This window comes from Triturus cristatus, chromosome 2_2 (assembly GCF_964204655.1).
Source record: "Triturus cristatus chromosome 2_2, aTriCri1.1, whole genome shotgun sequence".
NCBI classification, from domain to species: domain Eukaryota; kingdom Metazoa; phylum Chordata; class Amphibia; order Caudata; family Salamandridae; genus Triturus; species Triturus cristatus.
The window spans coordinates 975,992,371-976,007,922 of record NC_140582.1 but is presented as its reverse complement, the minus strand read 5'-3'; the positions used below and the strand labels follow the sequence as shown (position 1 = coordinate 976,007,922).

Here is a 15,552-nt window from a genome sequence, read left to right as displayed (position 1 = left end):
ACAGAGCCAGCTTCTTACATCCTTCCTATGGTGTTTCTTCTGTTTTTTACTGGAAGATCCCTTGGAGGACTGTCCCCCATCTGCTGTCTTACCTCAAGGAGGGGAAGGGGGCTGTTTTGGTGTTTTGTTGCGGGCCCTAGCCAAAAATACTTTAAGGTCCTGCTTCTTGATGGCCACTGGTTGAAACAAAGAATAATGGTTGCAGGCTGAGAGGTCGTGATCAAATCTAAGCCACTACACTCAGATTTGGGGATGCCATATCTTCAATAGGGTTAAATCCTTGAGACTTTAGGACACATTTGAACTAAGAAATGTAGTCATTAAACAAAGTTATTGAGGCGTGAAAAATGAGAAAGTAGTGCTAGTGCAGTGAGCACCATATAAACCATGACATCACCACATATGTGGCAGAAGAAAACATGACAAACAACATGGTGCTACCTGGCAGTACTGGAGGGCAATTGCTGGGGGTAAAGATTTTCTCGATCCAGTGCGACACCCGTGAGATATTTGCAAGGTGAGGAATATATGAGAAGTACTATCCATCAGAACAACAGTTTGCAGCCTTCTTCCAATCAGTAAACAAAATCAGCATGTTTAACATTTTGGCTGGAATGCAAGACACCATCACCTCAGAAACAAGACAACATTCCTCAAACATGTCTCCGAAATATCTAAATGCAATGCTTCTTAAAATCATATTTACATATTCCTAGTGATAAGTCAAGAATAATTTCTTGAAACATGGATATTTAAAGATTGTAAAAATAAACCAACCGCAAACCAATTTGTTAAAAACTTCTTTATAATATTTACATGTAAAACGTCGGTAAGAAACTAAGCACTATTTGTCTCAGTAAAACATATATTGCAACAACACTGAATTAAATTAAAACAAACAATAAAAACAAATAGCTCTAAACCCATTCCATTTCATTTGGCAACATATTTAGGGTAACTGCATAAAACGGTCATAAAATAAAGCTCCAGGAAAGAAACAGTGCCATTGCGAAATGAAAACTGCTTGGAAAAACATTCTGGAAATAGCACCAGATTTCATTTAGTAAATATGTATATAATACACAACATAAACACTGAAGCCTTATTTTTCTTTTTTTGGAGTTTAAAAAAAAAGAGAAGAAAGCTTTGCCTCAGCAAATCAATATCATGTGAACGAATATGTACAGATCCAAATGCCTTGAAACTGTCAAAGCAGTTCATTTATAACCACTCAGTTAATTACATTTGAGCCAAACCTGTTCTAAAAGGTGAGATGAAAAGGATATTTGGTCTCACCCATGTTAGTATTGCACTAAATTAAAGTCAGAAATAAATTACAGATTCAAACAAAACACCAACACTCTATGATGATTTTCTTATGTATACCAGCTATCAATAGTAACAAAACAATCCTCTTTCTACTTTAACTCGTTCCGTGCTCATGACGGAACCACGCCGTCATGAGCCACGGTTGCCGTGTGCTCATGACGGAGTGGCTCTGTCATGAGCACAGAGCCACCGCGCTGCCCCCAAACCCCCCCCAGCGCTGCAGCAGAATTTCCGCCGCAGCGAAGGGGTTAAGGACTATTAGTATCAAAATACACCAAAATGCACTGGCAATGTAAACAACTACAATATGTTTAATGTGTGATTAAGGCATTCTATGAGGATTTCCGTTTTTGCGTTTGTAGAGTTATGGTGAATTCAGGCGGGGAAGTATTTCTACCAATCTCCAAGTTGCATTGTTAAACAAATTAAACAGATTATGTAATAACTGTCACTAAAATAAATTTTTAACTCTGGCAAGGTCTGTATTCTTAGTGTACAACATATTTTACATTACTATATACACATTACATTACATACGTATAGTACAGTTTACTGGGTGCTCTTAAGTTAGGTTCATCACATTAAGAGACCTCAATTATGGAACGCAATATGTCACTTAGAATCCGTTAGCCCAAGATTTAGGGTCATTATGTAATCTATTTCTATTACTCCAGATGACAAATACAATCCACAACAGTGGATCTGTTTTGGGGATCTTAAGTAAGTTCCTCTAAAAACATATGTATTCTAAAAACTAAAATGTCTGCATTTGCAGTAATTCTGGAGGCTGTTAAAACAAAAAGAGGGAAAGTAAAAAAAAAAAAAAATCACTGCTGTTTCTTTCGCTTTATCTGCGTTTCTTCTTGTGCCTGCAGGCCACGTGTCCGTGCAGGTTGGGGACTGGTTTCTCTCCTACGTTTCAATGAGGAGGCGGGCTGAGGTTTCGACCTGCAGTTATAGAAAGAAACACAATGACAAACTGCTAAGAAATGCTGGTAATCAATTGTTAAACAGCGTTTAATATTGTAAATACAAATACATTTACAAAATTTAAAAGACATTAAACACACACGAATAATCAAATAGTGAGCTATGCCTCCAAATCCTGGATGCATTTTACTGTTTGGTCTATAAACAATTTCAGCAGCCAGCCAGACTCTAGTAACCATTAAAAACAAGCATTTGCAATGCAATAGGTCTCGCAGTTACGGGAGTTTAACCTATTGGTATTGTAAATAACAAATCCTTTTATTTATGTTTCTAAAAACTATTCAAAAATAAAAGGCATTGTTATGCGCAATGCCAATAGCTCAAACTCGTGTCAATGCGAGACCTATAGCATTGCAAATGCAAAATAGTCCCTCGAGCATTTTAATGGAATCACTTTAAAGAAAATGGAATGATACACCTAAGGACCATTAATCACTACAGGTATCGGAGTTGTGTGGTGCCTTGAATATGTGTGTGGGGAGTTTGAATGGTGTGTATTAGTGTATCAGTAGTTAGTGTAGTTCCCTGAGATGTGGTGTAATGTGAATTCTGTTTGGTAGATTGAGGATGATTCTGGCTGCTGAGTCCTGGATTGCTTCCAGTCTTTTAGAAAGAGGATTGGTGATCCTGGCATAGAGGGTGTTCCCATAGTGCAATTTACTGGTGACTCAGCGGGACTGTAGGTTTTTTTTTTGCCTCAAAACTCGTACAGCAAACAATCAAAATGTCCATACATCATGACCAACACCGAATTACTGTAATGTGGGCCGAGCCAAAATGCAAATTAAACTAGGAACAAACTCTCTCTGAAAGGAGGGGACACATTGCCCCTCTCAGTGTCCTATCACTCAGTGACCTGTCACTTCTAAAACTGATCATTTGGTTGCAATCTGTACCAGTCAGGAAATAAAGATCCTTGGGTCAGGTATTTTTATTTTCGCCACCCCTCCCAAATGACATGAGCATGTCGGCCTGGTTCCTTCTGGGAAAGCAGGCGGTGTAAGCTGCTTCTGGAAGACGAGCCCAATTCTGTTTTCTAGACCAGCAGATGGTCCCCCTGAAGGATGCGTGCTTGTTCTCATTCAATCACCTTGAGAGCAGTAACAGCTGTTTCCGTGTCACTTGGAGCAAAAGCGATACTCAAGTGCAGAGGGGCCTGAACTGAGAACCAAGTCTAGATGATATTTGGCTTTCAGTTGCCACCATTTACTGTAAGGTCATTTATTCCAGCTAGAGAAATAAAAACGTAATAGTCTCTATAACAACAAATAAAGCTAAGGAGCAGACAGCTTCATCTCCGTCGAGCTATTCCAAGAGCACCGAACATAACGCAGAGCACATGCTATGTAAGTGATTCATTACAATGGAAGGCACAGGTAACAAAGTCACTACAAAAATGAAGAGGAAAAAAAAAGGAATGACAGGCAACATTAAAGTACCCGCCGCAGTATACCGCACAATGACCGGCCAGGTAGCTGAGGGGGTTATACGTTTGCAAGTAACTTCGGCGACCTGCTTTTCACTAGTTTGAACCTAGACATGCATAACTCAGTATTCCATCCTGCGGTTTGAAAACTGTGTACCATAAACTTGTAAAATTGTAAAATCTATTACTACCAGCACTCAGGAATGACAGCAGTGCAGTACGAGGCGTGCATACAAATACATTATTACTGCCAATATATACAATATTTAAATATGTACATTGAGAACACTTTACGTGCTTTTATATTAAAAACAAGTCTCGGCAAGTTTTACATTAGCTTAGGATAACGTCCATCTGTCCAAATTTCATGAACATGCAAGCAGCTGCCATGTTACACTTCACAATAAAGCATACTGTAGTACATGCTCAATGTTCTCTATGCTCATGGAATGTTTATTCTCCTATGTTCTTTATTGCCTTGTGAGTTCTAGGTTCTCTTCCAAGACAGTTGCTGTTGGCTTCTGTCGTGGAGAGTCCGTTCTTGTGTTTGCTCTGACTTAATAAACTACTCTACAAGAAGATACCTATTTACGCCTGTCTATTTACAACAATTTTGGCGACGAGGATGGGATGAGTTTGCCATCCGATTTTTTTGTAACGACAATGGGAGAAACCCAAGGTGAAGCTTCCACGGGTTCAATAACCCCAGAAACAAGCATGTCATCGATCATACTCTTAACCTCTTGCCTGACAACAATAGGAATGCGCCTGGCTTTGTGTTGTACTGGAACAGAATTCTCCTTTAACACAATACGATGGGAATACCCCTTGAGCTGACCCAAACCCTCCCTGAATACCAAGTTGGCCTTCTCTAGGATATCCAGTAAGCCACTGTCTTCTACAACCATTACTTGTGGAGAAGCACGGGGTTGACAATTATCCCTAAGTCATACTGATGGATCCACCCAAGTATCGTTGGACCCACCTTTGACACATAAACCTTGCCGTGTATTTTCCTATATGAGAAAGTAATGTTCGCTGTGAAATACCCCACAATGTCAATGGTCTCACCTTGAAAACCACCCGGAGAGATGTCCTTGGGTAAAAGGCACCCAGAACCCCATTTGTCCCTGAAAAGTTCATAAGGAATGATTGTGTACCTCGAACCTGTATCCACCATTAAGTACACTTCTTTACTATCAATGGTGAAGAGAGCTTTAGGCCTAACCTTACGCCTATCATCAACTTTCCCTGCAGAGTCCTCATCAATGACCAACATCAGTATCATATCGAGGCATATTATAACGAACTGCCTAACATGTTTAAAAACACTCAATGCCTAAGCAGCAAATCACATTATTACACTAAAGACTGGCTTCTCGGCTTTCCCCAAAACAACAAATTATAATTAAGACATAATAATTGCGGTAACAAAAACTGCCCAAGAAGAACGACGGGGCTGAGGAAGTGATCTGCTGAAATATGACAGCTAAAAGATGTGCTCTCTCTGCTCTCCTTTAAAAGACGCTCCGAGCAAGATCAGTGGCGAAAGTGGACAGCTCCAAGACGGTTGGTTGAACTGACCGCTCACAGATGTGCCGCCATATGGAAGCCAGTGCCAGTGCGCCACAACCTGTTGTACAGTGTCAGCAGTATAATGACAGAACAGGTTGAACTCCAGTTAACGGCCACAAGAAGTGAAGGGCAAATGTGACGGGCACGTGCGCGAGACGGCATACCCTCCCCCAACATGCTTCTTGCTGCTCTGGTGCTCCAAAAACCGATCTACCATTCGAAATACTAAGTGGCACTGTCATATGCTCGCCGATCATGCACCCTGCCCGAGCTAGTGCCAGAACAGGCAGACTGCGACATGTTTATTTTTAAGCTCGACCTTTAATAAAGACGGCAAAAGTGAAAGCAGGGGAGCGAGCGCTGCATTTCATTAAAGTGATCGCAGACACGGCAAAAGTGAAAGCAGGGGCGCGAGCGCTGCATTTGGTTAAAGTGATCGCGGACACGGCAAAAGTGAAAGCAGGGGTGCGCTCGCTGCATTTGGTTAAAGTGATCGCGGACACGGCAAAAGTGAAAGCAGGGGTGCGCGCGCTGCATTTGAAGTAGTTAAAGTGATCGGAGACGCGATCAAGCGAGCAGAAAGGAAACTGATTAGAAGGGAGGGGGTAGTGTGAAAACAGCGGGGAGAGAAGGGAGGGTGTAATAAAAAACAAAGGAGCCAAAGCTATAGAGAAGGGAGGGGGGAGTGGGAGCAGCTGTGCACGTGCATGTGATCGTGCACTCAAGGTTTAGGCCAGCCAAAAGACTGTGGGTAGCACTTCGAAAATCCCACATACAAAATGTCTCTTCGAGCCTTTGGCTCAGCGAGATCTAATAATGATACATTATACAATAAAAATACATATACATAGTGGGGCTTTGGGTGCTTCTCTTTCAGTCATGTTTAAGTTGGAGTGTTATTCAAATGCTGCATCAGCGCACTGACTGGCACACAAAGAGGGCAATGGGTCACCCTGCTTCTGAATTTACCTTTGCTGGAAATTTCATTCATATTTTAGAGCAGAACACTGGTCAGACCCTTGGGTATCTGGTGTGTCGGCATGTAAAGTGACTATTCTATCACAAGACTAGAGGCTCAATTAGAGAACTGGCTGCTCATTGGTGGCTCTATTGTGAGATCATGGGTGACCTCAGACATCTTCTGCATTCATGTTGTGTACTTTTGTTACTTCTTGCTGCTGGAGTTTATCAGCAAAGAAGACAAGTCATACGATTTGCCTCTGTGTCTTTAATTGAATCAAAAATTCCTGCCGCTTTAGTGTGGAAGATTTCCATTGTTTGCCCCAATATGCTTGTCTCTGAATCAGAAAGGGCCACACCAACAGAAAAAAATAACATCTCCAGCCATCACCATACCCCACTGCACGCTGGCCCTCCAGAGAGCTTAGAGTTCCTAGTGTGTGGAGCAAGAGGTGGGGCTGGAGATGTTCTATAATCGCGTGTCGTCATCATCTGTAAAGAAGCATGCTCTCTCTTGCTTTATGCTCTGTGTGCTATAATACTCTGGTGGCATTCAGAGCAATGCATTCACACCAATGTCGCCATGCAAGGTCTTGCAATGTGACCTTGCGCACTGCCATTTTGGAATCGTTGATTATGGGCTAAGCAGCTGAGCACTGAGGGTAAAAATATTGAATGCTGTTAAAGCCTATGCTTGGAGAAATAATTAAAATAATTGTACTACCAACCATTGGACATCAAGTGTTACGGTGGTAAGTAGACAATCGACTTCATAACTTTACTATTCATAAGCAAGTAAATAAGTAAGATTTTTATAAAGTGTGTGTTTGCCAAGACATCTTAGCGCTAGCGTTCCTGCCAGGAAAAAAAAGCCCCAAAAACAATCTACTGAAGATGATTGGAGAAAAAACATGTTTTCAACAGTTTTGTAAAGGAGGATATATTAGATTGGGATCATTGGACAAAAGGCACAGAGTTCCACAGCTTGCAGGCCAAAAAAGAGAAGCTTCACCCTTCCCATTTGTTTTACTGATTTTGGGAACAATCACTAGTTTTGCAGTGCCAGAGCTTAAATTCGGGTTAGGCACATACCACGATAAAGATCTGCAAAAAAAAATGTAGGACCTCCACTGTACAAAGCTTTGTGGATAATATAAAAGGCTTTAAATGTGATCCTTTCTGTGACTGGCAACCAGTAAGGTTATGAATGCCCTTGGAAATTGGATCAAACTTGGGCATCTTTAACAGCAGACGAGCAGCTGCATTTTGAAGTGACTGAAGTTTCCGCAGCAACCTTTTCTGTATGCCCAAATATAGAGCATTGCAGTAGTCAATTCGCTGAAGAACTAATGCAACGATAACCGACTTATGCATATCTACAGGAATAAAAGGAAAAACTTTCCTCACTGTCTTAAGAAGGTGGAAGCAGGAAGATGTAACCTCATTTATTTGGTCTAAGAAATAAAGCTGTTCATCAAACTACACCGCAAGATGTTTTACTTTTTGGACTGAACTGACAGGGATGCTTAAAACTTTCCAACTAAAACCATTCTTTTCGAAATACTTCTAAGGAATTTTAGTACTGGTACAATATCGGATACAGTGAGAACTACATTTGGTAACCTTCTTGTAATCTCCTTATTACTTGCATGTCAGTCTATTGGATTTCAACACACTCTAACAGAGGGGCGATATATATAAGCAGAAACTTCAGTCACTTAAAACATTATATATATATATATATATATATTCCTTGTCCATTATCAACCAATGTTGACTTGCCTTACAGCTGCCCCCCCTTTATGTTTATCCCATTTCTGCATCACTGCTATGATATTTAGCACCAACTCAAGGGCCTCCCTTGTGCACTAAAGATTTAGTACAAGCTAAAGATTTGTACTCACCCTAACTGGGAAGATTTTGCAGACTTGCCATCGGCTGTTAACTTTTCTTTTGCTGTCCGTCGGTCTCTGGAAGAGATGGGATCGGGAATGCCAATTTTGGATGCTGCACGTGTAGTGGGCTTATGAGGTTGTTTTCTGAAGTAAACAAAATTGCATGGCAAAGGAAAAGTCAAATACATTAATGCAGAGTTTGCTATTTAGTAATGAAAAGCATGCAACTGACATAAAAAGGCATCCACCCCTGTACTGTTTTACAAACAGAAAAAGGGACAATCTAGTGACAGTACTTAACACCTACAAATAGCCAGGGCACACCAAATCATGTAAAAAACACACCTCTTTCCCAAATTCTGAAAACATCTTCTAGAATCTTCGCCACAGGCATTTAAAGTAACCTAATTTGAAGAAGAGGAAACGTACTTTGGCTTCAAATACACTACAACTGCCACACTTTGCATATGTGATAAAATGCAACAATTGGTAAAACATTTTTTAATGCAAGTCTATGCAATGCTTTAGGGTGAAACTTGTATGTGCGCTACTCTGTGTTACACGGGTAATTTGTGCAAAATCATGGATTATTATAAAGGTGGTAGAAGATCTTCGGCTTATCACTGGCAGCTGTGGCACAAATTGACAGGTTTTCATCAGAGAAATGTGTAAAGAACATATATATAAGCCCCCCATTCTAAATAAAAAAGCAAAGGTAAAAGTGACGTTATAGTTATGTGTTGGAATCACACATGAGCTAATGAAAAAAATTATTGAAACATACCAGTTAGGGTCAACTAACTATAACCTGCTACCCCATCATGCCACCCTGTGTGTGGACGACCCCTGCTGTGCACGGTGTTCAGCCATGTGCTGCTGGAGTTGGCCACAGGGCTGGGCCTTTGGCCAAGCCATGCGTGCCCCTCCATGTGTGACCAACACCCTTGGTCTGGCCCTACGCCTAAACCCTGGGTTCTGCCAACCCCTGCCACATATGAATTTCGTCCATGCATGCCCAATCTGCATTCTTTTCTCCTTTTTAAACAATTTTTCAGATACTTTGGTACTCCAGCAGTACCTGCCATACTAGCTTCCACACCATGGTACTAAGGTACTGAGCAAGCTTCCTTGGTAAAATACCTTAGTACGAATGGAGGGAAGACTGAGGTTTGGGCACTGTGGGAGTGCTGCCATACCTCATGGGAGGGCCTCTCTGGATCTTGTGAGAGGAGGCCTTTCCTAACATACCCCCTTATAGCACCTCTTTGAAAAGAAAAGAAAGAAAAGTTTTCAGGACACAGGAATCGAGTCCATGGGTCCTGTAATGACAGGCTCAACAGTTTCTGAAGCTGTTGCCACCAGCTAATCAGATCCAGAGGAACCATAGTACCTTCCTGTGAGCTATATTTGCGTATCAGAGGAAAAAGGTGCCAGGCCAATGGAATTTGACAATTCTTTGCCACCTTTTTTGGTACCACAGGACTTCTGCAGTACCAAATGGTCTGGATATCATACATTTTTCCAGGAGATTAATCCTTCCATGATCATCCCTTGCACCTTTTTAAAATGCAAATTTCTAAAAAATTGATTAAGAGATTTACAACAAATAATGAAAAATCACACAATTTCTGAGTAGACAACTACAATTCTGCCAAGTTTATCTGGTGTAATTCCATTCAGCTCTTTTTTCATTATATCGGAATGCTACATTTTCTATGGGGATGAAAATGGACAATGAAGTAACCCCCCCCTTTTTTCTGGAGCAGCCTAAAACTTTCCATGAAGTGAGTGATTTTTGGGGGAAAGTTTCATACACATATATATTTTCAATGAAAATACCAAAGGCTAAGTTATAGTTAGGAAAAAAAAAAAGTTTGTATACAAAGCCAACATGAATTACACAAACCTTAGAAATTCTAAAGTTTTAGTTAGAACTTTAAGTTATAATTTGTGTCCGCCCAAAACTTTGTATAACTTGCACACCTCTGTACACAGTCTTAAATGAGGTTAATTGACATGTCATGAGTCTTGTTATGAATGCTATCATTTAACATGTTATAAGTGATGTAATATGAAAGGATATAAGCAGTGCAGGGGGAAGGTGCAAGTTATAGTTAGTGTAGTGTGGCTAGTGAGTTGACAACACTGTTACTTGGAGGTGAGTGAGTTGTGGGACACCCCCGCGCCGCACGGCCACCAGCTGCTGTGTGTGCCCCCTCGCCTTGCCCTCTGCCTCGCTGCCTGCCTCGCTGCCGGCTGACGCCGCTGGCGTCTGTTTTTGCTTGTTTTGTCTAGCATTTGTGCTTGTTTGAACTGCATTTTCCTCCCGTGTTAGCAGCTTTTGTCTGACTTTTGTGCCTGTATTTTTTCTAGTCAGTTTCTGCATTTTCCTCCCGTGTTAGCAGCTTTTGTCTGACTTTTGTGCTTGTTTTGTCTAGCATTTGTGCTTGTTTGAACTGCATTTTCCTCCCGTGTTAGCAGCTTTTGTCTGACTTTTGTGCCTGTATTTTTTTCTAGTCAGTTTCAGCCCTTTGCGTTCTCCTGCCTGTCTGCCCGCCTACCTCGCCGCCCTCCGCCTTCCCTCCCCGCTCCCCGCTTCCCGCCACCACCGCTGACCACGCCCCTTTTTCATTTCTGTTCCCTCCCCGCTCCCGCCTCCCAGCTGCCCCGCCCACCCGCGCACTTCGCATTATATGGCGACCGTGCGAACGCGCAGCGGTTACGCGCAGCGGGCGCGCCGATTGTGCGCCGAAGGCGCGCCAAAGGTAAGCCCGTCTGCGCCCGTCCGCGACCGGACCGCGCCCAGCGCCAGGACCCCTGGCCAACGAAGATCCCGACCGACCCGCCTGACGTACTCCGCCGCCACCCTCACCGCACTCAACACCGGCCGACTCCCAGAATGCCATCAAGCCACTCCACGACGTACCCACGGACCTTTCAGCTGCCACGCCTGCAAGTTCACCTGCATCCGGACCAGCCTCGCACCAGCACCCACCAAGTCGAACACCAGCAGCACCCACCTCAAGTGCATCCTGCTCAACACCCGCTCCGTCCACAGACACGCCATCGAACTCTGGAACCTTCTAGACGCCACAGCCCCTGACGTCGCCTTCCTCACGGAGACCTGGATGAACGCCTCTTCAGCTCCCGACATCGCCATCGCTATCCCAGAGGGCTACAAGGTCGTCCGGAGGGACCGAAACGCCAACCAGATGGGAGGAGGCATCGCCATCATCCACAGGAACACCATCCGTCTCACGACCAGCACCGACAACACCCTGACCAGCGCCGAACACCTGCATTTCCAGATCCACACCAACCCGAACACCACCCTCAGAGGCACCCTGATCTACCGACCCCCTGGACCACGCACACAATTCAGCGAGGACATCGCCGACTTCGTCAGCCCGCATGCCCTCCCCTCCGCCGACTACATCCTCCTGGGAGACCTCAACTTCCATCTGGAGAACAACAACGACCGCAACACCAGCACCCTGCTCGACAACCTCGCCAACCTGGGACTCAAGCAACTGGTGTCCACCCCCACCCACCTCGCCGGACACACACTCGACGCAGTCTTCTCATCCAGCACAGACATAGACTTCAGCCACGCCACAGAGCTTCAATGGACGGACCACAGCTGCGTCCACTTCACCTTCAAGAGAACGACGACCCACCAACACCAGCAACAGGCAGCCCGCAGAAGCTGGAACAAGATCACAGCAGACCAGCTCGCCACCTCCCTGAACCAGCACCCTCCTGCCAGCTCAGCGAACCCCAGCCAAGCCGCCGACAACCTCACGAAGTGGATCAGCAACTGCGCGGACGAACTCGCCCCACAGAGGACCCCGCCTAGCAGACCCGGCAGCAAGAAGGCCCCATGGTTCACCGACGAACTCAAGAGCTCCAAGAAGAACTGCCGAGTCCTCGAGAAAGTCTGGAGAAGGGAACCGACACCAGACAACAGGACCTCCTTCAAACTTGCCACCCGGAAACACCACCAGCTGATCCGCGCCGCCAAGAAAACAGCATTCAAAGACCGGTTGGACAACAACGCACACAACTGCAAGGAACTCTTCAACATCGTGAAAGAGCTTTCCAACCCCAGCGCAGGAAACAACGACATCACCCCATCGCAAGACCTCTGCAACTCCCTCGCTTCATACTTCCACAACAAGATCGCGGACATACATAACAGCTTCAACAACCAACCAACGCACACCATGACCGAACAACCACCCCCCACCACCACCCTCCACGCCTGGACCCCGATCAGCACCGAAGACACCATCCGCACGATGAACTCCATCCACTCCGGATCACCGACCGACCCCTGCCCTCACCACGTCTTCAACAAGGCCGACGCTGTCATCGCACCCCACCTGCGAGACATCATCAACACTTCCTTCGACACCACCATCTTCCCTGAGAGCTGGAAGCACGCCGAACTCATCGCCCTACTAAAGAAACCTACAGCGGACCCCACCGACCTCAAGAATTACCGCCCCAAGTCGCTCCTCCCGTTTCCAGCCAAAGTCATCGAGAAGACCGTCAACAAGCAGATGGCCGCCTTCCTCGAGACAAACGGATCCCTCGACCCCTCACAGTCCGGCTTCCGAGCCAATCACAGCACCGAGACCGCCCTCATCGCCGCCACCGATGACATCCGAGCCCTGATGGACAATGGAGAAACAGCGGCCCTCATCCTCCTAGACCTCTCTGCGGCATTCGACACGGTCTGCCACCGCACCCTAGTACGGCGCCTCAGCAACATCGGAATCCAGGACAAGGCGCTGGACTGGATCATCTCCTTCCTCGACGGAAGAACACAGAGAGTCCGCCTACCACCGTACAAGTCAGAGGCCTCCGAAGTCACCTGCGGCGTCCCTCAAGGATCATCTCTGAGCCCCACCCTCTTCAACGTCTACATGAGCCCCCTCGCGGCCATCGTACGCAAACACAACCTCAGCATAATCTCCTACGCCGACGACACCCAACTGATCCTCTCCCTGACCAACGACCCCGCCGCCGCCAGATCCAACCTGCACGAAGGGATGAAAGAGGTAGCCGAGTGGATGACGACCAGCCGCCTGAAACTGAACTCGGACAAGACGGAGGTCCTCATCCTGGGCTCCTCACCCTCCGCCTGGGACGACTCCTGGTGGCCTCCCGCCCTGGGCACCGCACCCAAACCGACAGACCATGCACGCAACCTGGGCTTCCTCCTGGACTCCTCCCTCTCCATGACCAGGCAAGTCAACAACGTCTCCTCGGCGTGCTTCAACATCCTACGCATGCTACGGAAGATCTTCTGGTGGATCCCCACCGAGACCAGGAAGACCGTCACCCAGGCCCTCGTCACCAGCCGACTGGACTACGGCAACGCCCTCTACGCCGGTACCACCGCCAAGCTCCAGAAGAGACTCCAGCGGATCCAGAACGCCTCAGCCAGACTCATCCTCGACATCCCACGAACCAGCCACATCTCCGGACATCTGAGAGACCTTCACTGGCTCCCCGTCAACAAAAGAATCACCTTCCGCCTCCTCACCCACGCACACAAAGCCCTACATGACCAAGGCCCGAGCTACCTCAACAGCCGAGTCAACTTCCACGCTCCCAAACGCCACCTCCGATCAGCCAACCACGCCCTCGCCGCCGTCCCCCGCATCCGAAGAGCGACTACAGGAGGAAGGTCCTTCTCCTACCTGGCCGCCAAGACCTGGAACTCCCTCCCTACCGACCTGCGCCTGACCCAAGACCACCTCTCCTTCAGGAAGAAGCTGAAGACCTGGCTGTTCGAGCAGTAGCGGCACCCCCCCCTCCCCCCCCCCCAGCGCCTTGAGACCCTACGGGTATGTAGCGCGCTTTACAAGTGTCACTGATTGATTGATTGATACTGAGTTTTGGGTCGGACGCAAATTATAACAAAGTTATAACTATAATTTTATAATTTTAAAGGGTTGTGTACTTCAAATGGGTTCATAAATAACTTTCCTAACTACAAATAAACCTTTGTTTTTTTCATTGAATTTCCACGTTTTTTATTTTATAAAAAAATGTGTCAAACCATAGAGTGGAGTGTTGTCGCGTGAGGTGTAATCGAGAGGCATAGAGTGGAATATAATGTTGTGGAGGGGCAAAGAGTGAAGCAAAGTGTCGTAGATTGGAACAGCGTGTAATTGAGTGGAGTGTTGCAGAGTAGAGTATCGTAGAGTGTACTGTCCTACAGTAGAGTTGCGTGTCATACAGTAGAGTGGAGTAGAGTGGAGTGGAGGGGCATACTGTGGAGTAGAGTCTTCTAGTGTGTTGCGGAGTGTTGTAGCGTGGAGTGCGGGAGAGGGGTCTAGAGTAGAGTGTTGTAGAGTGGAGTGGCATAGAGTGGAGTACAGTAGGGTAGAGTGTCGTGGAGTGCTGTCGAGCAGAGTGTCGTACAGTAGAGAGGAGGAGAGTGTCGTACTGTGTATTGTCAGAGTATAGTGTCCTACAGTAGAGTGTGGTACAGTATCAGAGTGGAGGGCCATACAGTGGCGTAGAGTGGCGGGGCATACAGTGGAGTAGCGTTATCTAGAGGGGAGTGTCCTCGAGTGGCAAAGAGTGGAGTAGAGTGTTGTAGAGTGGAGTGGTATAGAGTGGAGTACAGTGTCAGAATAAAGCAGAGTGTTATAGTGTCAGAGTGAAGCGATGTAGAGTGAGTGTCATACAGTGGCATAGAAAGTTGAAAAGTGAGGTACAGCGAACAGTGTAGTAAAGTGTGGTAGAGTGAAGTGGCATATTAGAGTAGAGTGGTGCGGAGTAGCATAGCACAGAGTAGAGTAACGTTTCAGAGTGGAGTGTCGTACAATTTAATGGAAAGAGAGAGTGGAACACAGTGTTGTGGAGTGGCGAATAATGGTAGAGAGGAGTGGAATAGAGTGGCAGATGAGTGGCACAGAGTGGAGTAAAGTTGCGAGGGTGTCAGAGTAGAGAGGAGTAAAGTGGGGTGGAGTGGTGTACAGGGAGTTGTGTAGAGCGTCGTAGCGTGTCAGAGTAGAGCAGAGTGGCCTAATGTGGAGTAGAGTGTCACAGAGTGGCATAGAGTGAACCAGAGTGTGGTAGAGTGGAGGGGCATACAGTGGAGTAGAGTGTTGTAGAGGAGAGTGGAGTTACAAAGTGGATTGGTGAACACTGTCATGGCATACAGTGTAGTCGCATGTCCTAGATTAGGGTGGAGTGTCGTGTCAGAGTAGCGCGTCGTGCAGCATCTTACAGTGGAGGGGAGTGGAGTACCATAGAGTGGAACCGTGTAGAGTGGAATAGAGTAGAGTGGCGTGCCATAGAGTGGAGTGGCGTGTCGTAGAATGGAGTGTTATGTTCATTTTCCATCAACCTTTTAGA

At 45.9% G+C, this 15,552-nt stretch overlaps 1 protein-coding gene across 2 annotated transcripts in view; it reads right to left on the bottom strand.

Moving 5' to 3' along the window:
- Positions 1-787: 787 nt before the first annotated feature.
- The window catches only part of BOD1L1 (biorientation of chromosomes in cell division 1 like 1), a 338,666-nt gene continuing 323,901 nt past the window's right edge, over positions 788-15,552 (bottom strand). For both annotated transcript variants that reach the window (XM_085642404.1, XM_085642402.1), the window contains exons 18-19: positions 8,185-8,319; positions 788-2,277 (exon numbers count right to left, since the gene is read on the bottom strand). In XM_085642404.1, coding sequence (XP_085498530.1) covers positions 2,157-2,277; positions 8,185-8,319 — 256 coding nt within the window. In that variant the 3' untranslated portion in view covers positions 788-2,156. The remainder of the gene's footprint in view (positions 2,278-8,184; positions 8,320-15,552) is intronic.